The sequence below is a fragment of the Natator depressus genome, chromosome 1 (genome assembly GCF_965152275.1).
Source record: "Natator depressus isolate rNatDep1 chromosome 1, rNatDep2.hap1, whole genome shotgun sequence".
Classification (NCBI taxonomy): domain Eukaryota; kingdom Metazoa; phylum Chordata; order Testudines; family Cheloniidae; genus Natator; species Natator depressus.
In genome coordinates, this window is record NC_134234.1 from 249,069,126 (window position 1) to 249,090,929 (window position 21,804).

Here is a 21,804-nt window from a genome sequence, read left to right on the forward strand (position 1 = left end):
GTATTAGCAAGATACCCACCTTCTCTTATCATTGAAGAAGTTTGGCTTGTCAGCCTGTACAATGACTACGTCAAAGAGATCCCTCCAGTCCTTTCCAACGATGAACTTCATACCTTTGTCCCTACAGAAAGAACAACGGCATTAACAATGAAATAGGGCAGCGGTGAGCTTACATTGGCAAAACAATAAACTATCTTGATTTTAAAGTTTTAGAAGTATAGTTAAGCAATATACAGCAGTAAACTTACACAAAGCTACTGGGACTGTTTGTGATGAGAAATATCTTCTTGCCATGATCAGCCAGCTTTCCTAACACTGCACGGGTCTGCTCAGCATAGCAGATGTACTTCTCTAGGGAAAATATTAATTTTAATATCATATCATGTTGATCATCAATGTAAAGAGAATACTTTGCTACTTTCACTAGAAAACGGTCCAGATCTTTTGATAACTGCAGGTCATATTTAATTAAGAAAATCCAAGGGAGACATGTGAATAGGGTGACCAGATGTCCCAATTTTATAGGGACAGTCCCAATATTTGGGGCTCTCTTATATAGAGGCCTATTACCCCCCACCCTGTCCCAATTTTTCACACTTGCTATCTGGTCACCCTACATGTGAAGCTGAAAATATCCTCCCCCCACCTAGGATTTGTAAGTATTAGAAGAAAGCAAGAAACAAACAAAATTATGGAGACGAGTAATCCCTACATGTATCTCACTACTACTTACCAATATCTGCTTCAATTGCTCTGTACATTATTCCTTTGATGTGGACATCTCTGATTGAATCCTGTCAAAGATCGATACAGCACTCAAAGAGTCTTTCAAATATGAAAACTCTGATCACAGTACAATGTCTGTATGTTGCTTTTATAGCAATTAATTTTTCTGTTCTATGCTCTTTATTTCCCCTAAAAACAATGTTACCATGTGATCTTCACTATTTGTGCATCACTCCAATGCTAAGGATAAGATTATACTCCAAGATAGGATCATTTTCATACTTCCCAGAAGTTTGAAACTTAGTGCAACAGAAGCTTTACATAAGTGAGGATTGCAATATAGCACCCTTTGTTAAGGGCCTTAGGCCCACATTGCCCTGGAGTGCAAGTCACAACAGATTTTTGTTGACCTGAGAAGTGACACACATTCCTTGCCTCCTGAGGAAACTGAAGTCTCATAGTTCCTCAGATTAGGATCACTCCCAACTAGCTTGTCATTTAATATGAGAGATTTATGAGTAGATGAAAGAAGCTAAAAGTTTAAGCAAAGAAACAAAAAAAAAATTCTGAAGGCATTTGGCTGCTTTCCTCAGCTTGAGCTATGCAAGAGTCTTCCTCATGGTACGGTATTACTGCCATTTTGTTACTGGTGTAGCTACACATCAGGACTTAGATAACACTACGGGCTAACTGAAGTAATTTAGATATTTTTAGAAGGGAGATAAAGCAAAGATTCCCACATACTACGGCAGAAGCTAGAGGAAGAAAACAATGGAGCTTTGGGAAACCTTCAGAACTTCTCAAAAAGGATGGAAGCGCAACAACGTCAAAAGAATTACATGTGAGCTACAGAGTTTGTAAAAAGTGTTTCTTGTCTAATGGAGAAAGGCGACAGACTGTACATTTAGATACATCACACACAAACATGGCACATCACCACAGCTGGAGGTTTTTACCTGAGAATTGTAATACTGGACTAGATACAAGAAAAGTAGTGCTTATAAAAAAGGTTGGTTTTTGTGTTTTGTTTTTAAATTTAAGTGGGCTAGAGATGGCAGAATCACCATCAGGCTGTTCTAGACAGGAGAGGCCCAGGTCTACAGGAATACACAAACCCACCCCCACAAAAAAAGAATTATACACACACACACACACACACACACACACACACACACACACACAAGATTTTTAATAAAAGGTTTCTAAAAGATTTCAAGTTAAGAATTTTCAAAGTCTACAATCTTTTTCATAGGTTTTTGCAGTTCTTATTGCAATGCACTGTTCTGTAAGAAACTGGAGCTCCATAACAAGCTGAGATTTTTACTAGTTCTGCAAAGCAGAATCAAAGAGGGCTGAAACGTCTTTGAGTTGTCATAAAAGAACGGCATAATTATGTAGGTATCCATGAATCTCTGATAAAGTTAATACCTTGACATCTTTGTACAAATGAACAGGTTCATAATCTATGTTGTTTTTCAGAAAATATTCATTCACACAAGAGAGAAGAGTCATCTCTGGTAATGAAAATATATCCATGAACTGCTTCATTGTGTGTCCATGTGAACTCTGCAAATAAGGACATGTGTGTCAGAAATATTTACCAAAACTAAATCCTATCTATCTAACATTTTAGATTCATTGCCAATTTTTATTTATTTATTTTTTACACTAGTGGCATTTTACTGCTGCAAAATTCTGTTTGCACTAATAAAAGGGAAAACCCACACATGAGTATGACAAAGTTAGAAGCATTCTGCTTTTAAATTAAGGACCAGTAATTCCATCTAGGATTACCACCACATTTTTACAAGCTATGTGTTTATTTAAATAATGATATCATGTGAAATCTCCTAGACCCCTTTGTCTAGAATTTTGCAGTCTGCTTCTCCTATGTATTGCATAGGCAAAGATGACTAAGGAACCTGTAATACAAGCTTAGGGTATGTCTCCACTTAAAACACTACAGCAGCACAGCTGTAGTACTGCACCTACAGTGCCGTAGCATTTTAAGTGTAGATACTCACTAGAACAACAGGAGGTATTTTCCCATCACTGTAGTTAATCCACCTCCCCAGGAAGTGGTAGCAAGGTGAATGGAAGAATTCTTCCATCAGCCTAGAATCATAGAATATCAGGGTTGGAAGGGACCTCAGGAGGTCATCTAGTTCAACCCCCTGCTCAAAGCAATGTCTAGCAATGTCTACACCGGTGGTTGAGTTGGCTTAGCTATGTGTCTTGAGGGGCGTGGATTTTTCACACCCCTGAGAGAGGTAGCTATGCCAATGTAAGTTTTTAGTGCAGACCAGCCCTAAGACTAACAAATATTTTGCCTCCTTCAAGTGGTTATTGAAGAGAAGTGGTAAAAAGCAATAAGGTTTTGTAACCACAAAACCAGGAACATAAAATTTTACAGGACATAAAAGCTAAACACAATTTTAAAATTTCCCATCACTTGAGAAAACATAATAGAGAAGTAAACAAACCCAGCCACTCCCAAAAGGGCATGTTTTGCTTGGGGTTGCATGCAGGCTAAGCTCAGAGGAATGAACAGCTCCTTTGAGACTACAATGCTATGAAGGAGGTAAAACAAAACATTCAGGACCTGCCTCTACACTACCATGCAAGGAACTAGATTTGACAGAGTCTAGTTTTTGAATTCTTTGGGCTGAGAACAAATGGGAGCACAGAGGAAGAATACTCAGCACCAGGGAATTGGGGGAGAAGTACCTTGCACTGTTCTAGAGAGTTTTCTGGTTGATTTAGGGGCAATACTCATGGGCCCCAAAAGGAGTCAAACACATCCCTTCTTGGCTGAAGGAAGGCACGGTGGCTTGGTGCCAAACAAACAGGAAGGTGATAGACACACCATAGAGGGCACCACCCTCTTCAGAGAGTAAAATTCTAACTGAAAGCTTTCTCTTGGCAATGCCTTTTTGGTGGCCCCATCCCAACCTTCCTAGCAAGCAAGTCTATGCAGCAGTCAGACGGACCATGAGCTAACCAGGAAGAAGGACAGTCTTGCAGTTAAAGTACTGGATGAGGACTCAGAAGATCTGGGTTTTTTACAGCACTGCGACAGACTTCCTATAAGACACTTGACAAGTGACAATCTTTCTGGGCCTCTAGTCCCCATCTGTAAAAGGAGGGTGATAAACTTTTCTCCCACTTTTTGTCTTGTCTATTTCAATTGTGAACTCTTCAAGGCAGCGATCGTCTCGTACTATGTGTTTGTACAGCACCTAGTACAACGGGGCCCCTAAGCACGAACGTAACAAATATTAGCAGGAACATTTTGAAAATATAAAACAAGTCAGTGGCGCATATTGGGTTTCAGTTAGTAAGTTTTAAACAGAAGTAGTTTGTGTTTTTACCTTTCCATAAAAGTCACTCATTTGTTCCAAGGGGACATGGGAACCATCATACATTGCAATGACTTCTTCATCTGGGACGACACTGAGTCCTCTGGCAATAACAATATTAGTTTCAAAGTCCAACCAGAAATTTCAGGTAATTATTGTATGACAGCCTGACTACGTATACAAACTCAGGTCCTGAACTTCTTCAAATACAATATTATGGTTTTCCATAAGAAATGCCTTGGTCTGCAATTTAAGAAAGACCGTCTTGCTAACTTCCAAAACAAGTAACATTTCAACCAACTGACACACATGAAACTCATTCCAGCTTTTAAAGTTTTTTACTTCTTCAAAAAAGTGAAGTCTCCATTAAAACTTTGCCTCCAGGGCTTGCAAAGAGCAGTTACAGCTTCTAGTTTCCCAACAAAATGTAATTCCCTCTCTGCTTTTGTTTCACGAGGTAGAGATGATGCAATAGTGTTTAACCAGATTATTCTGCAGTGTGACCTTGAAGAACAGAGGCCAAAAATGCAACCTTCTTAACTAAAGTAAGAACCAGATTTCTTTTTAACCCTAATATAGTTAAGTCTCATTGAGTTGAAATTATAATTAAGGAACTGTGACAAATACATTAGATACAAAATCACAATACAGAGGGGAAAAGGATGTTTATATTTGTCCCCAAAATTTTTGTACCAGCCATTATATAGCTCTATTTACCCCACCACCACCACTTACAGTATTGAACATCGTTTACGAAGTATCTCAGAGTACTTAAGAACATAAGAACGGCCATACTGGGTCAGACCAAAGTCCATCAAGCCCAGTATCCGGTCCTCTGACAGTGGCCAATGGCAGGTGCCCCAAAGGGAATGAACAGATGGGTGACAGGGCATGGATCACTTGATGATAACCCAATCCCAGCTTCTGGCAAACAGAGGCTAGGGACACCATTCCTGCCCATCCTGGCGAATAGATTCATGGAAGATAGCCATTGATGGACCTATCTAGCTCCCTTTTGTACCCCATTATAGTATTGGCCTTCACAACACCCTCTGGCAAGGAGTTCCAGAGGTTCACAGTGCTCGAGTGAAAAAAATACTTTCTTGTGTTTGTTTTAAACCTGCTACCTCAGATATATTAGTAAACTTACAACACATACCCCCACCCCATAGGAAGAAATAGTGAGAAAAGATAATCTTGTGATTAAAAAATGGGAATGGAAATCAGGACATCTGGATTTCTGGATCTAACATAGATTTCTTGTAGTACCTGATGTAAATTAGGTGAATTCTGCACCTCAGATTCCTGATCTTACCTATTTTAGAGGTGTCGTGAGGCATAAACAGTAGAATCTCAAGTTGCTTTTTAAATACTAAGAGTATTCCAGATAGAAAGTACTATAAGAAATGTGAAGTATTCTTTATCATGATCCATTTTACAGTACGGCTGATCAAACAGAAACAAAGAAGTTAAATTATTTGCCTAAGGTATAATATGTCAGTAACAGAGCCAAGAACAGAATTCATGATTCATGTTAGAACTTCCAGACGAGTCTGCCAAATATCATTGGAGTATCGCTAAACCATACCTTTTGTGAATCATGATATACTTATTTAATAACAAGCCTACCTGTAGACAGTAGATATTTGTTAAGTGCATATTCAGAGGTACTATTTATACCATTTTTAGACAACACGGAGGAGCATGCTCAATTATGAGTGCGGAAGAAAAGTTTAACATCAGCTTTGCCAAGGAATCCATTTTGTCCCCATAGTTGGCAGGTCAGCTGTGTACATGTAGGGTTTATTTTACCCTGTTCAGATTAAGGCTACATGGCAGGATAGACAGAACACCATGTCCGGCCTACACTCCTGCTGGTGTACTATAGTACGGTTACAGTAAGCATCGGTGGAATGGCACCAGTGTAAGGACTGCAGGAAATCCTCATGCAGACAAGGCTAAAAGATGGCAATGGCATGCCTAACTCGGAGTATACCTACTAATTTATAAAAATACACAAACTGCGTGTGAGAAGGTGATATATTGCACAGCTATGTGATAAATGAAATCATGATACACCTTTAACCACTTCATCTATCCTCTAATCCAGCCAGCCAGCATTTACTCCATTGTGCAAAACCTCTGGAAAGCTTCATACAGCTGCCTTTTTAAAAATATAAAATAAAATCAACCTGTCAAACACATCTCCTCCTTCTCTCCCTGGAAGTACACCAGCCCAACACTAAGAATAAGCAAGATCCTGGGCATGTGCATTTTTTCTGTACACAGAAGTGTTATGACTAAGATCTGTTGTTATCCCACTGTATTGCTACAATAGATTTGGGAGCCTGAAAACCTGGGCTTTAGGTCTCCCATTGCATATAGGTCTTTATTTCTGGAACAGAAGGTTCCGATTTTTATTTATATACCTTTGTAGGGAGGAGTTTACCAGCTTCCAAGTGGGAAGCTGTGGTTATATAAAGGCACCCCAAGATAGACTCTGAGGACTTAATGTGTTGCATAGCAGAACACGAGGGTGTGGTTAGAAGGTTTATTGAGAACTTATAAACACACATTGATTTGATATCAACATGATTGCTGCATTAAAACCTTTATATCACACACACCATCTTCTATTTTCTCATATATACGAGAGAGACTACCATAAATAGGAACCGCCATAATAAAACATAAGAACTGCCATACTGGGTCAAACCAACAGTCCATCTAGCCCAGCGCCTTCTCCAACAGAGGCCAGTAACAGCATTTCAGGGGGAATGTCCAGGACAGGGCAGTTGGAATGATCCACCCCCGTCTTTCCCTTGCAGCCTCTGGAACAGATTATCTAGTAAGAGTACTATAATAATCTACCTACCAAGTATATTGTTAACTGGCACAAACATACACAGAGGGAAGTTCTGAAGCTGGAATATGACTTAACATCTATAGATTTTTCTTAAAGGGAACATTTGATAGTACATATTCCTAATACAATGTATTTTTCCCTATGCTACTGTAGGTACATAACGTTAACTTTTTCGTTGGAATACCCATATCATAATAGAGAGAGTCTCAAGGAGCATCTCTCCCTCCCCATTTGAGATTGCAGTGTCCCTGCGGCAACAACTCACATAGAAAGCTAACACTGGAGAAGCATTGAGTGTATTTTTAGCTGTCTTTTAATGAAATTTAGCAGCTGGGGACAAGGTGCTGAGTCAGCACCATATGACCAGCCAGCTCTCCATAGAGAATCACTTCTTCTAGTTCAGCCAGTAAAGAGCACACCTGTGTCCATGCCTTCCGATAGATGACTATACAATATACACTGTACTACATTGCTACTGGCCTGACTCTTCAATGTGCTTTAAGAGGAGCATCCAGTGGCTTCAGAAACAGGAGTGTGTTTTATATCCAGTAAGCAATAATTCTACCTACCTGTATACTGTTCCCAATTGAATATAGTGAAAAGCATCAATCTTCATCAATAATGCCTTGAACAAAAAACAAAAATTTCAGACAATTTACATTTCATAAAAGCAGTCTTATATACAGTTATAAAAGTTATAACCATTTTATCTGTCACAAGGAGTAAGACTTCCTTGCTCAGATATGGATGAATTTTACAAGAATTTCAATTAAAAATTCTTTGTAAAGAGCAGCAGAGTATTTTGTCAAAGGATTTTATTCAGAGCTTGTAAAAACCACTAGAAACTGTATTATTCAGATGACGTGGGATTACAATCATGAAGAAATAACTTTCCCTAACAATACTGGCATATTTGTGTTTATTCTCTTCAAACTTGATTTGTCATAAAAGCCTTGACGAAACCGTTCTTTTAAAACAATTCAAGCTGTCTCAAACATAAGGAAAAAAAGAATAAAAGGCCTACATGTCAGCACAAGGTAAAACCTTTGATGAAGTTTATAAAATGCAATATTTATTTTCATAACCTATGTATTCAGCACCACGTAACTCACCACATCGTTTATACCTACCCGATGTACATCATAATGAAGTCCTCTTATTGCAAAATTGGGATCATAATCATACTTCCTTATTTCTGCAGGATACTAAGAATAAAAAGTCAGGGTTAATTTAAACTGTTTATACACCCCAAGAAATTTTTTCCAATTCTAAAAAGCTTAACTTCCCACATGTCACTTTTAGCTTTCACTGAAGTATGCCCTTCAATATGCTGGTGATGTACACATGAAAGTATCTAAAACTCAGATACAAGAATGGGAAGAACACCTGGAGGTGAAAAAAAAAAAAAATCTATGATTCAAATTTTCAAATGTGAGCGACTAAAGTTAGAAAAAGTGGCCCATTTGCACAGGGGATGGGCACATCCAGCACCCACTAGCTTCTGTGATCATTTTTAAGTATTCATCACCTCTGAAAATTGGGCTAAACAAATACCTTTAGACACCTGTGCTCAAAAGTTTTGGCCCAACTTTTCAAATCCTTTCTAAAATTAAAAAACGTAGGCTCTCTTATTGCCCTTAGCATGAAAGCTTCACGCTTTCATTATGCAGCAACAGACCAATACATCAGAAACGAAAGTCTGACTTGAAGCATTAGAGCTAAAGACACTCAGACAAGTGGCCTGATTCCAAGGTTTCACCCCTCGTGAAATCTTATCTGGATCATTAATTTAGATTGGATTTGATTTTATATATATAAAATCAAAACTTTAGTAAAGGTGATTATTCCAGGGATAATATCTATTTATTTGATGTTTATTTTTAAATATATTTCCAGATTCCACGCTGCGTACATCAGGATTTTCAATTTTTATTTATACTAGCCAGATTACATTTTAGTGACAAAAATGAGCCATCTTTTAAATTGACTGAGATAGGAGGATATGGCCTCTGTCACTTAAAAGCTTCACTTGCTGGATAATTTTGATGCTACAGTAAAGGTCAATAAAAATGCAGCTAGAGAGAGACTGGAGTTAGAGAGTTGTTTTCCCTTGGGTTGAAAAAATATATTCCTATGGGAAACTAGATCTCTCAACAGGTGGCTTCAAGTATTACATCATATTGTAAGTGACTACTGGTACCCATAGGGGACTAGTTTCTAATTTCAAGCTACTACTACAAGCATGCAACCCCACTGCTACTGCAATGGGTCAGTTTCTATTGCAAAAAACAACACCTATACAATTTGCTAACTTATGCTGCAGAAGTTTCCACCAAAACGTTGCAGAATTTTACAGCCTCTAAGTTTTGTGTGTTTACAGTACCTATGAAGTTTTAAACTTAGTTTGTTAATCCAGAAATATTTATAGACATTTATGTATAACTGTTAACCTCTGGACTGAAATACAGGAATGGAAACACCCAATGCTACAATGTCCATTCAGTCCAGATTAGGGTATGTAAAACATTCCAAATGGACACTAATAATAATTGCATAACAGCGCATTAAGTGAATTCTGCTTAAAGTACAGCCAACTAAGTATCCTCATACCTGCAAGAGGTCTCTGCTAACTAACTGACAGATAGAAGAACGGAGTCTTCCTTTCAGTTCCTGGACTGTCTGCATTCTGCACATTACTGCAGCTGAGAGTGAACCAGGAACTTTGTGGTCTGTAAGTAGCTGCTGCACAAGATGTACCAAAAAGAGAGCCAACTGGGGACCAAGCCATTAGGAAACGTACAAAGCTTCTCTCAACTAGAAGTTGCTCATAGCATTCCTACAAATAAAGGTGCATACTGTTATTTCATTCATCTTACCCGATGCTCATTAATGAGAAGATCCCGGGCAGCATTGTAGATCAAAGTGTGTAGACGTTTGGAATAAAAGACCAATGTGTAGTCATAATCAAAGCCATAGATTTCAATGTCTGATAGACTCATTTCATTGTTGGTAAAAACAGCATCTGGATTCAGCAAATTACTCATAATTGAAGGAACCAAGTCTGAAGAAAATAAAAAAAAATTGGAGTTAGTATTCCAGCCTTATATGAAGCATAAAATCAAACCCCATACATATTTTTTAAATTTGATATTTATCATTAGATATTTGTAATGACAGGGTTACTGGTCCAGTAGATAGGGGGAAAGCAGTAGATGCGATATATCTTGATTTTAGTAAGGCTTTTGACACAGTCCCACCTGACAGTCTCATAAGCAAACTAGGGAAATGCAGTACAGATGAAGTTACTATCAAGTGGGTGCACAATTGTTTGAAAGATCATATTCAAAAAGTCGTTATCAATGATTCGCTATCAAACTGGGAGGGCAGATCTAGGGGAGTCCTGCAGGGGTCAGTTCTGGGTCTGGTACTATTCAATATTTTTCATTAATGATTTGGATAATGGAGTGGAGAGTATGCTTATAAAATCTGCAGATGACACCAAGCTAGGGAGTGTTACAACACTCTAGAGAACAGGATTAAAATTCAAAATGACCCTGACAAAATGGAGAATTGGTCTGAATTCAACAAGATTAATTTCAATAAAGATAAGTGCAAAATATTTCACTTAAGAAGAAAAATACCAAATGCACAACTGCAAAATGGGGAATAACTGGCTAGGTTCAGTACTGCTGAAAAGGATCTGGGGGGTTATAGTGGATCACAAATTGAATACGAGTCAGCAATATGACAGAGCTGTGCAAAAAGACAAATAACGTTCTGGGGTGTATGAACAAGAGTGTCATATGTAAAACAAGGGAGGTAATTATCCTGCTCTACTCAGCACTGGCAAGGCCTCAGCTGGAGTACTATCTTCAGTTCTGAGTGACACACTTTAGGAAAGATGTGGACAAACTAGAGAGTCCAGAGGAGAGCAACAAAAAATGACAAAAGGTTTAGATTAACTGATCTATGAGGAAAAGTTAAAAAAACCTGGGAACATTTAGTCTTGAGAAAAGACAACTGAGGGGTGACCTGATAACAGTCTTCAAATCTGTGAAGGGCTGTTATAATGAGGCTGTTATAATGAGGATTGTTCTCCATGTCCACTGGTGGTAGGACAAAAAGCAATGGACTTAATATGCAGTAAGGGAAATTTAGGTTAGATATTAGGGGCTGAGGGGGGAAACTTTCTAACTACAAAAGTTAAGCACAAGAACATAAGAAAGGCCATACTGGGTCAGACCAAAGGTCCATCCAGCCCAGTATCCTGTCTGCCGACAGTGGCCAATGCCAAGTGCCCCAGAGGGAGTGAACCTAACAGGTAATGAATGACCTAATGATCTCTCTCCTGCCACCATCTTCACCCTCTGACAAACAGAGGCTAGGGACAGCATTTCTTACTCATCCTGGCAAATAGCCATTAATGGACTTAACCTCCATGAATTTATCCAGTTCTCTTTTAAACCCTGTTATAGTCCTAGCCTTCACAACCTCCTCAGGCAAGGAATTCCACAGGTTGACTGTGCGCTGAGTGAAGAAGAACTTCCTTTTATTTGTTTTAAACATGTTTCCCATTAATTTCATTTGGTGGCCCCTAGTTCTTATATAATGGGAACAAGTAAATAACTTTTCCTTATTCACTTTCTCCACACCACTCATGATTTTATATACCTCTATCATATCCCCCCTTAGTCTCCTCTTTTCCAAGCACCGGAATAGGCTTCCAAGGGAGGTTGTGGAATCCCTATGATTGGAGGTTTTTAAGAACAGGTTAGGCAAATCCCTGTCAGGTATGGTCAAGGTTTATTTGGTCCTGCCTCAGCACAAGGGGCTGGACTTGATGACTTCTCAAGGTCTCTTCCAGCCCTATATTTCTAGGATTCTACAAATATAAGTAAGTGTTGATGGAAGCTATTAAGCCATTTCACTTTAATATGCAGACTTTAATATGGTGGAACGATGATACTCAATAGGACACAGTAATACCAGATATAAAATATACAGGGAATGACACAGCAAGTCTCTCTGGTGCGGGAGTGGCAATATTTGTGAAAGAAAGTAGCAAGTCAAATATCGTAAAAAGTCTTAAATGAATTAAACGGTAGCATAGAATCTTTATGGAAAGAAATTCCATGCTACAATAATAGAAGTACAGCAGTAGGAATATACTACCAATCACTTGACCAGCATTGAGACAATGCTTGCGAAATCACTCAGGGAGACCAGAGAGGCTACAAAAACAGAAAACCCAGGAATAACAGGGGATTTCAACTATTTCCATATTGACTGGGTATATGTCACCTTAGGATGGGATGCGATAATAAAATTTCTAGACACCATTTTAATGACTGCTTCTCGAAGCAGCTACTCCTAGAACCCAAAAGGGGAGAGGCCAATCTTGATTTAGTCCTCATGGGAACACAGGATCTGGTCCAAGAGGTGAATATAACAGAACCGCTTGGTAATACCAACCATAATGTAATTAAATTTAACATCCTTATGGGGGGGAAAATACTAACGAAACCTACCATAGTAGCTTTTAACTTTAAAAAAAAAAAAGAGAGAGAGAGAGAGAGAGAGAACCACACAAAAATAAGAAAGCTAGTTAAACAAAGATTAAAAGGAACAGTCACAAGAGTAAACTGCCTACAAGCTGCATGGAGACCATTTTAAAACACCATAACAGAGGCTCAAATGTATACTCCAATTTTTATTTTTTAAAGTAAGGACCAAAAAAATGCCCCCATTGCTAAATATTGGAATAAAAGAGGCGGTTAGAGGCAAAAAGGCATCCTTTAAAAACTGCAAGTAAAAATCCCACTGAGGAAAACAGAAAGGAGCATAAACTCTGGGAAATCAAATATAATCGAGCAGGCCAACAAAGAAAGAAAAAGACATACAAACTAATAGCAAAAAAAAAAATGTAAGCACATCAGAAGCAGGAAACCTGCCAAACAATCAGCAGGGCCACTAGTCGATCAAGGTACTAAAGGAGGACTCAAGGAAGACAGGAACACTGCAGAGAAGCTCAGTGAATTCTTTGCATTGGTCTTCACTGCAGAGGATATTAGGGAGATTCCCACATCTGAGCCATTCTTTTTAGGTGACAAATCTGAGGAACTGGCCCAGATAGAGGTATCTATAGAAGCAGCTTTGGAACTAAAATAATAAATTAAAGTCATCAGGACCACATGGTATTCACCCAAGAGTTCTGAAGGAACTCAAATATGAAATTGCAAAACTGTTAACTGTGGTGCATAACCTATCGCTTAACTCAGATTCTGCACCAGATGACTGGGGGATAGCTAATGTAATGGCTGATTTTTTAAGAGGTTCTAGAGGTGATTCTGGCATTTCCAGGCCAGTAAATCTAACTTCAGTACCAAGCAAATTGGTTGAAACTATAGTAGTGAACAGAATTATCAGACAAATATATGAATGTGATATGTTGGAGAAGAGTCAAAACAGCTTTTGTAAATGGAAACCATGTCTCACCTATCTATTAGAATTCTTGAGGGGGTCAAGAAACATGTGGGCAAGGGTGATTCATTGGATATAGTGTACTTGGACTTTCAGAAAGCCTTTGACAAGGTCCCACACCAAAGACTCAAAGCAAAGTAAGCAGTCATGGGATAACAGGGAAGGTCCTCTCATGGATCAGTAACTGTTTAAAAAATACAAAAACAGAAGGTAGAAATAAACGGTCCAGTTTTCACAACAGAAAGAGATAAATATGGGGGGGTCCACAAAGATCTGTACTGGATTATGTGCTGTACAACATATTCATAGGTGATCTGGAAAAAGGGGGAAATAGTGAGGTGGCAAAGTTTGCAGACAATACAAAATTACTCAGAACAGTTAAGTCCAAAGCTGACTGTAAAGAGTTACAAAGATCTCACAAAACTGGGTGACTGGGCAACAAAATGACAGATGAAATTCAATGTTTATAAGTGCAAAGTAATGCACATTGGAAAAAATAATCCAACAATATATACAAAGAGTTAGGGTCTTAAAGCTTTTTTTTGGGGGGTGGGGGTGGGGGGGGGGGAGTCATCAGGGATAGTTCTCTGAAAACATCTATTCAATGTGTAGTGGTAATCAAAAAAGTTAAAGTTAGGAACAATTAGGAAAGGGTTAGATAATAGACAGAAAATAGCTATCATAATGCCATTATATAAATCCATGGTACATCCAACCTTGAATACTGTGTGCAGTTCCGATCACCCCATCTCAAGAAGAGATATATTAGAATTGGAAAAGGTACAGAAAAAGTCAACAAAAATGATTAAGGGTATGGAACAGCTTCACATGAGGAGAGATTTAAAAGATTGGGATTGTTCATCTTAAAAAAAAAAAAGATGACTAAGGAGGGATATGATAGAAGTCTATTAAATCATGAATGGTGCAGAGAAAGTAAATAGGAAAGTGTTATTTACACCTTCCCATAACACAAAATCCAATTAATTTAATAGGTAGCAAGTTTAGAAACAAACATAAGTACCTCTCCAAACAACACACAAACATAGAACTGGAAGAGACCTCGAGAAGTCATCTAGTCCAGTCCCCTGCACTCATGGCAGGACTAAGTATTATCTAGACCAGGAATCACCAACCAGTATATAGCAAACAAGTGATCCATTCTGGAGTCTCCAACAGTCAAATGTAATCTCTGGCCACTAAAAATCCAGTGGCACAGTGGGGCTAAAGCAGGTTCCCTGCCTGCCCTGGCCATGCACTGCTCCCAGAATCTGCCAGCATGTTCCTGTGGCACCTGGGGGAGGTCTCTGGCGCTGCTCCTGCGTGCAGGTACTGCCCCCGCAGCTCCCATTGGCTGGGAAAGGGGAACTGTGGCCAATGGGAGCTGCGGGGACGATGCCTGCAGGGAGAGGTAGTGCATGGAGACCCCCTGCACCCTCCCTCCCCCAGGGGGAGCAGGAACCTGATGGCCGCTTCTGGGAGCAGCGCAGAGCTGGGGCAGGCAGGGAGCATGCCTTAGCCCCGCTGCACTGCCGACTGGGAGCCGCCCACTGTAAGCACCACCCAGCAGGAGCCCATCAACCCCCTGCCCCAGCTCTAAGCCCCCTCCTGCTCCCCAAACTCCCTGCCCCAGTTCTGAGCCCCCTCCCAGAGCCTGCACCCCCTCCTGCACTCCAACACTCTGCCCCAGCCCAAAGCCCCCTCCTGCACCCAAACTTCCTCCCAGAGCTTGCACCACTCACCCTCTCCTGCACCCCAACCCCTTGCCCCAGCCTCAGCCCAGAGCCCCACTCTGAACCCCTCGGCTCCAGCCAAGAGGCCACACCCTCTCCGACACCCCAACCTCCTGCCCCAGCATGTTGAAAGTGAGCGAGGGTGGAAGAGAGCGAGCGACCGGGGGGGGGCAGGGGGGAATGGAGTGAACAGGGAGGGGTCTCAGGGAAGGGGTGGGGTAGATCCTGGGTTGCGCTTAAGTTCAAAAAGTGATCTTGTGCATAAAAATGTTGGAGACCACTGATCTAGACCATCCCTGACAGGTGTTTGTCTAACCTGCTCTTAAAAATCTCCAGTGATGGAGATTCCAAAACCTCCCTAGGCAATTTATTCCAATGCTTAATCACCCTGACAGGAAGTTTTTCCTAATGTCCAACCTAAACCTCCCTTGCTGCAATTTAAGCCTATTGCTTCTTGTCCTATCCTCAGAGGTTGAGGAGGGAGAAAAATTGTTCTCCTTCTTTTAACAACTTTTTATGTACTTGAACCAGTGGAACCCATTGCCAGGGGATGTTGTGAAGGCCAAAAGTATAACTGGGCTCAAAAAAGAATAAGATAAGTTCGTGGAGGATAGGTCCATCAATGGCTATTAGCCAAAATGGTCAGGAACACAACCCCATGCTCTGGGTGTCCCTAAGATTCCAACTGCCAGAAGCTGGGACTGGACAATAGGGGATGGATCACTTGATAATTGCCCTGTCCTACTCATTCCCTCTGAAGCATCTGGTACTGGCCACTGTTGGAAGACAGGATACTGAGCTAGCTGGACCAGTGGTCTGACCCAGTATGACCATTCTTATGTTAAATCTCAACCTGGAAAAAAGAAAAATGCTGTCTATAATTTTATTAAGATGTTTGACTACCCGTAATATTAAATACACACACATTTACTCCTGCTACTACTTTTGAAGAAAAAGATTTGTTTCAGGATACTTGACAGAAATCTCTGTTTCAGACACAATACGTGCATTTTTGACACCTCTATAAATATGTTTTCACTTTGTTTTGCTTTTACCACCAGTATCCTCTCCTTTTAGTCTGCACTTCTTTCCTCACCATTACTAGTTCTTCTGCTGTGCATTAACTGTTTTAAACTTTGGTTTCAAGCACATCAGGTATGCATAGAAGCACAAAAGATTCAGCAGAAAAATCAAACAGGGTTAATCAAGTGTAGGATAGATAAAGCAACACATGAAATGGCCCACGGTCTGAAATCCATATTGGGCTTCAGAAATGACTGTTTATTTACCCTTTTAATAGTACACTTACATAAGAACATTAGAACAGCCATACTGGGTCAGATCAAAGGTCCATCCAGCCCAGTATCCTGTCTTCCGACAGTGGCCAATGCCAGGTGCCCAAGAGGGAATGAACAGAACAGGTAATCATCTAGCGATCCATCCCGTCGCCCATTCCCAGCTTCTGGCAGACGGAGGCTAGGGACACCATCCCCGCCCATCCTGGCTAATAGCCATTGATGGACCCATCCTCCATGAATTTATCTAGTTCTTTTTTGAACCCTGTTATAATCTTGGCCTTCACAACATCGTTTGGCAAGGAGTTCCACAGGTTGACTGTGGTATGAAAAAAAATTTCCTTTTGTTTGTTTTAAACCTGCTGCCTATTAATTTCATTTGGTGGCCCCTAGTTCTTGTGTTATGAGAAGGAGTAAATAACACTTCCTTATCTACTTTCCCCACGCCCGTCAAGATTTTATAGACCTCTATCATATCCCCGCCCCCTTAGTCAACTCTTTTCCAAGCTGAAAAGTCCCAGTCTTATTAATCATAATACATATGGAAGCAATTCCATACCCCTAATCATCTTTGTTACCCTTTTCTGAACCTTTTCCAATACCAATATATCTTTTTTGAGATGGGGTAACCACATCTGCACGCAGTATTCAAGATGTGGGCGTACCATGGATTTAGATAGAGGCAATATGATATTTTCTGTCTTATTATCTATCCCTTAACGATTCCCAACATTCCATTCGCTTTTTTGACTGCCGCTGTACATTGAGTGGATGTTTTCAGGGAACTATCCACAATGACTCCAAGATCTCTATCTTGAGTGGTAACAGCTAACACTTGCACCATTTAATTCCAACTCAGGCAGGTAAAGATAACAGATAATTATTCTTCCCAAACAACAAAGAAGTAAACATTGATATTGTGCCATTAACCCCCAATTTCCTAGCCCCAGAGCCTGAAAAGACCTCTTTCTCTCAGCAACAGTGCATTCAGCAACGGTGCATTCAACGTGCCACAGTTATTTCTGTTTTTCCTCAGTGTTTTTGCCCAGAGTTCATTTTATAGTTATTTCATGGTTGCCTGAAAGCTGTAAACCGAGCTACTATAAACAGGTTTTAGATATTAACTACTTTGTCTGGCTGACATACCTCAAGCCACATACTACTTAGGCCAAAATGACTTAATGTAAGATGACTAATCAGTCCTGACTGAACAATGAAATAAAAACTAACTGTCAGATAGCCTATAACAAACAACCTCAATCCCCAAGTGATCCTGAAAATACATTCCCTCTGCCTCTATATTCCCATCTAAGTATTTACAGACCTCATTCCCCTAACGTAGGCCAGACCTCCTCAGCAGCACTGTCAGACAATGCCTCTAAAAATATTTTTGGGCGGAATTTGCAACCAACCTGGATAAGGAGTGCCAAAAGAGCAGAAAAAAAGATCCAGACAGTATGCAGCATGTATGTTTGCATGACCTCTATGTTTCCCCACCCAAAAAAACCCTGTATTATCCTTTGAACTCTCTTATATATGGCAAAAGTGCCTGCAATTATACATTTGTGGGTGTGATTTTAGCGCTTCTGAAAGATGGGAGACTGAAGTATTATCCAGAATGATTATGCCATGGGTAGCACAGGGCAAGCTTCCTCACAGCTTTCTCTCAATATGCCTGGACCCTGATACTGAGGAACAAACTCAACTTCAGTCGCCAGACCCCATTCAGTCCTTGGCTTATCCAGTGAAGCTGCAGACGTGTGCACCTAGGTAATGCTCTACCTCCCCCGCCCCCTTCCACCCCCCCAATGATAATGTGGGCAGAGGGAAATGGACCGAGCCCACCAAAATAATTTCACACAGGCCAAACAGCCGTCAGATAGTAACAACTCTCAGTCACTACCAACATTTTATAATCGTAAGACGCTTCAGAGAGCATGCTTTTCTGTAATGATAATATACCTGGGTGACTGAGGTTACTGGACCTTCAAATTCTCATCTAGCAATTTAGCCAGGCTGTTAAATAATAAAAATACTTAGCTTTTATATAGGGCTTTTCATCAGTAGATCTCAAAGAGCTTCACAATCTTTAATGCATTTCCCTACCTCACACAGGCGTGCTGAGGAACAGTATTATCCCCATTTTACAGATGGGGAACTGAGGCACAGAGAGGCTAAGGGTAGGCCTACAGTGCAATAAAAAACCCACAGCAAAGCCGTGACTAGCCTGGGTCAGGTGACTCAAGCTTGCAGAGTATAAAACTGCAGTGTAGGTGTTCCGGCTCAGGCTGGGGCTCGGAGACTTCATATGGGGTCAGAGCCAAGGCCCAAACATCTACACTGCAATTTTATAGCCCTGCAACCTGAGCCCTAAAAGCCCAACTCAGCTGACTCGGGCTCCGAGAACCTTACCCTCAGTCTCCCCTTGCAGAAAGCAGCAGCCCTGCAGTACCCAGCTGTTGCTCCTGAATACTTGTTACCAAAGGCAGCAAGATGCACCGCCTTGATGTTTGCGCTGGTGCTGCCAGCAGGGATCGGCGCCCTGCACTGCACAGCCTCCTTGGATGCTGTGGGCAGCACCTCTGGAGACACGTGGGACCAGCGTGTGCAATGCCTGAGGAAGCTCTTGTCAGTGGAGGTAGCTGTAGCATTCAGTCACTGGTGTGCTCCCTTGGGCAGCTCCCCTACAGCCAGGGCACAGTTAGCTTGGGACTCCATCAGCAGCCAGTGAGTTCCAGACCCACCTTCCCTGGGGCAGGCTTTCACTGAAGGCGGTGGAAGGCAGGGACAGAGAGACAGGTCGGTGCTTGGATGTGTTTATGTGCGTATTTACTTGTTTTTCCAACAGCTAATTAAGTATTTTAGGAGAAATTGTCAGAGCAAAAGTTGGTGGCCGCACTCTGGGGCCATCAAAAATTTTGTTGAGAACCCCTGCTCTTAGTGACCGACCCAACAAAGCCTTGTTCTCCCATTTTCAGAAAACTGCCTGAAGTTACTCCGCACAAGCCTACTTATCAGCTTTTGATTCCTTGCTTCAGTACCTCAGAGTTATTTACCGGAAGTGGGGACATTCCTCTGCAGCAGTCTTGGGGTTAAATAGTAATTAATTAATTGGACTTGTAGCCAAAATAGAACCAACTAAAAGGTCACGTCACTTTACACTTTTGGAACATGACCCCTTTGCAAAAGGAGCCTCAAACAAAAAGATCACATACACACACATTAAATTAACTCCTTGCTTTTCTTATTTGTTTAATTTGAAAAAGTTCTGAGCTACACCATAGTAAAACATTTTCCTTCAAAATAGTTTTAAATATTTAAAGTTAATAGCTTCTAGTTCAAAGTTTTAATTAGAATGGTTCACTGTTACTTCCGTATTTGTGGTCTGAAAAATACGGATGCTGCCCCAATCATATGATTCCAACATTTGTTGATAGTGTCTGAAGACTTGAACTCTTATCAATTTTAATGTAGTCTCTTATCTCTGATAAGAGTGAAGTCACCCATAATTTAACAGATGATTGTGAAAAGAGGTTACTGCAGTTTTCATGAAGACAAAGAACCACATAAATCATAGTCGTACTAAAAATATTGTATTTGAGAAGCTGCATAACAGACTTCAGTCACCTCACCATGCAGATTCATATTTTAGCCATCTGCAACTAGTTACAATCACCATGGTGTAAGGCCCCATTTGGCAACTACAAAGACACAAAAAGCAGCTTCACCAAATGATAAAAACAAAATGCATTTTTAATAGGTATGCTTGATACAAAAGCTCAACGTGGACTCAGTTTACCTTCAATTTGCCACCTAACTCACGATCTTGTGGAAACTTTATTTTCCTTCTTTCTTATACAGCAAACATAATATCACCTAGTGCTGGTATCTCTAGGCAGGATAAAGCACAAATTTTATTTTGAGTGACATGTTTTGGCCTTTAACTGACTCATTCTATTTCCTGTTGGGGAAGCACCCACTTCACAATTGGCACCTCTAAAGCAACTCCTGAAGCAGCTAGCTTTATGAGATAAGGCTGCGCTACCACTGACCCAGGCTCCCTGCAACCACAAGTCCAAATCCTAGCAGGGGGCAGTCAGGCCTTTCCTTCACCCTTTCCAGGCTGGCACCAAGCTCCAGACAGTTTGCTGAATGGGGAAGTTTGGGGGAAGCTTTTGTTTAAGGACTCAAGGTCCTCCCTGCTCCCCAAGGGCATTCATGGTGGTGGGGTGCACTACCCAGGTTAATGAAGCCCCCCGTCTGGCTACCGCTGTGCACCCCAGAGCCTGGGATGTACTTTGGCAAGAGGCTATAACTGAAGGGCACCTGAATCACCCAGAGCCGCCTGGCCCGTCGGCAGGGCAGCAGAGGGGGTGGCAGAGCGGTGCCCTGCGGCAGCTGCTGCCCACGTGCCCGAGAAGGGGGGCTGCCCCCTGGCCGCAGCATGACACTGATGCTGGCGGAAGCCCCGGTCCCGGACGCTCTGCGCGGGACTCACCCTTGGTCACTCCCTTGGCCTCCTTGTAGCGCGCCCACAGGTAGCTCTTCATGTCCCGGGTGGGCGCAGGGGGCGGCGGCGGCGGCTGCTGCTGCTGCTGGGGGGCCGCCGTGCAGTGGGGGCTCGCTCTGAAGGCGCCGCAGCCGCAGAGCCCGGCGGCAGCGCGACCCGCACCCCGCATCCGCCTTGCGCCCAGCAGGGAACGCGCCGCCGCCATGGCCGGTGCTGCCGCGCCGCGAGCGACTCCTCGGCTCTGCCGCTGCCGGAGCTCCCCGCCACCAGCCTCTGGCCCCGCTGCAGCCGCGGCCAGCTGAAGTCACTTCCTCGAGCCCCGCCCTTCCCGCGCCGACTCTCATGGGGGCCGGGATCAGTGGGCGAGAGGGCTGGCCGCTGCTGGTGCAACCCAGCCCCAGGAGATGCACGTGTCGCACCGCCAGCGACTGGGGGGAGGTGGGACGGGCCAACGGCGCGGGGAGCGAGGGAAGGCTGCTGCCGAAGAGGGCTCGCGTTGCTGCTGTCCTCGCTTAGGTTGGCACTTGATCCACAAGTGGTTTGGCTTCAGGTCTCTCCAAGCCCTTCAGGAGAGTTGGGTAAAGGCGCTCCCCGGGCAGCCCCGTCCCGTACAATGGGCCAGACTCCAGAGACAAGCAGGGCGGTCCCAAAACTAGCTGAGCAAAGAGAATGCTTTGCATAACCAGAAGCCAGGGATGTGTAGTGGTAGATGTCCTCAAGCAGTGCTTCACAACCTGGGGGTCATGACGATCTTAAGCGGAAGCTCCAAGCCCCAGCGGGTTTTGGGAGCCCGGAGCTTATGGTAGAGGTTTGCAAATTTTTTCTTTGGGGATCGCGA

At 42.0% G+C, this 21,804-nt stretch overlaps 1 protein-coding gene across 2 annotated transcripts in view; it reads right to left on the reverse strand.

The window, feature by feature from the left end:
- The window catches only part of NT5DC3 (5'-nucleotidase domain containing 3), a 126,684-nt gene extending 105,498 nt beyond the window's left edge, over positions 1 to 21,186 (reverse strand). For both annotated transcript variants that reach the window (XM_074940642.1, XM_074940633.1), the window contains exons 1-9: positions 20,955 to 21,186; positions 9,828 to 10,012; positions 8,082 to 8,156; positions 7,521 to 7,576; positions 4,098 to 4,188; positions 2,155 to 2,292; positions 734 to 794; positions 249 to 351; positions 20 to 121 (exon numbers count right to left, since the gene is read on the reverse strand). In XM_074940642.1, the coding sequence (XP_074796743.1) occupies positions 20 to 121; positions 249 to 351; positions 734 to 794; positions 2,155 to 2,292; positions 4,098 to 4,188; positions 7,521 to 7,576; positions 8,082 to 8,156; positions 9,828 to 10,012; positions 20,955 to 21,171 (1,028 nt within the window). In that variant the 5' untranslated portion in view covers positions 21,172 to 21,186. The remainder of the gene's footprint in view (positions 1 to 19; positions 122 to 248; positions 352 to 733; positions 795 to 2,154; positions 2,293 to 4,097; positions 4,189 to 7,520; positions 7,577 to 8,081; positions 8,157 to 9,827; positions 10,013 to 20,954) is intronic.
- Positions 21,187 to 21,804: the final 618 nt, after the last annotated feature.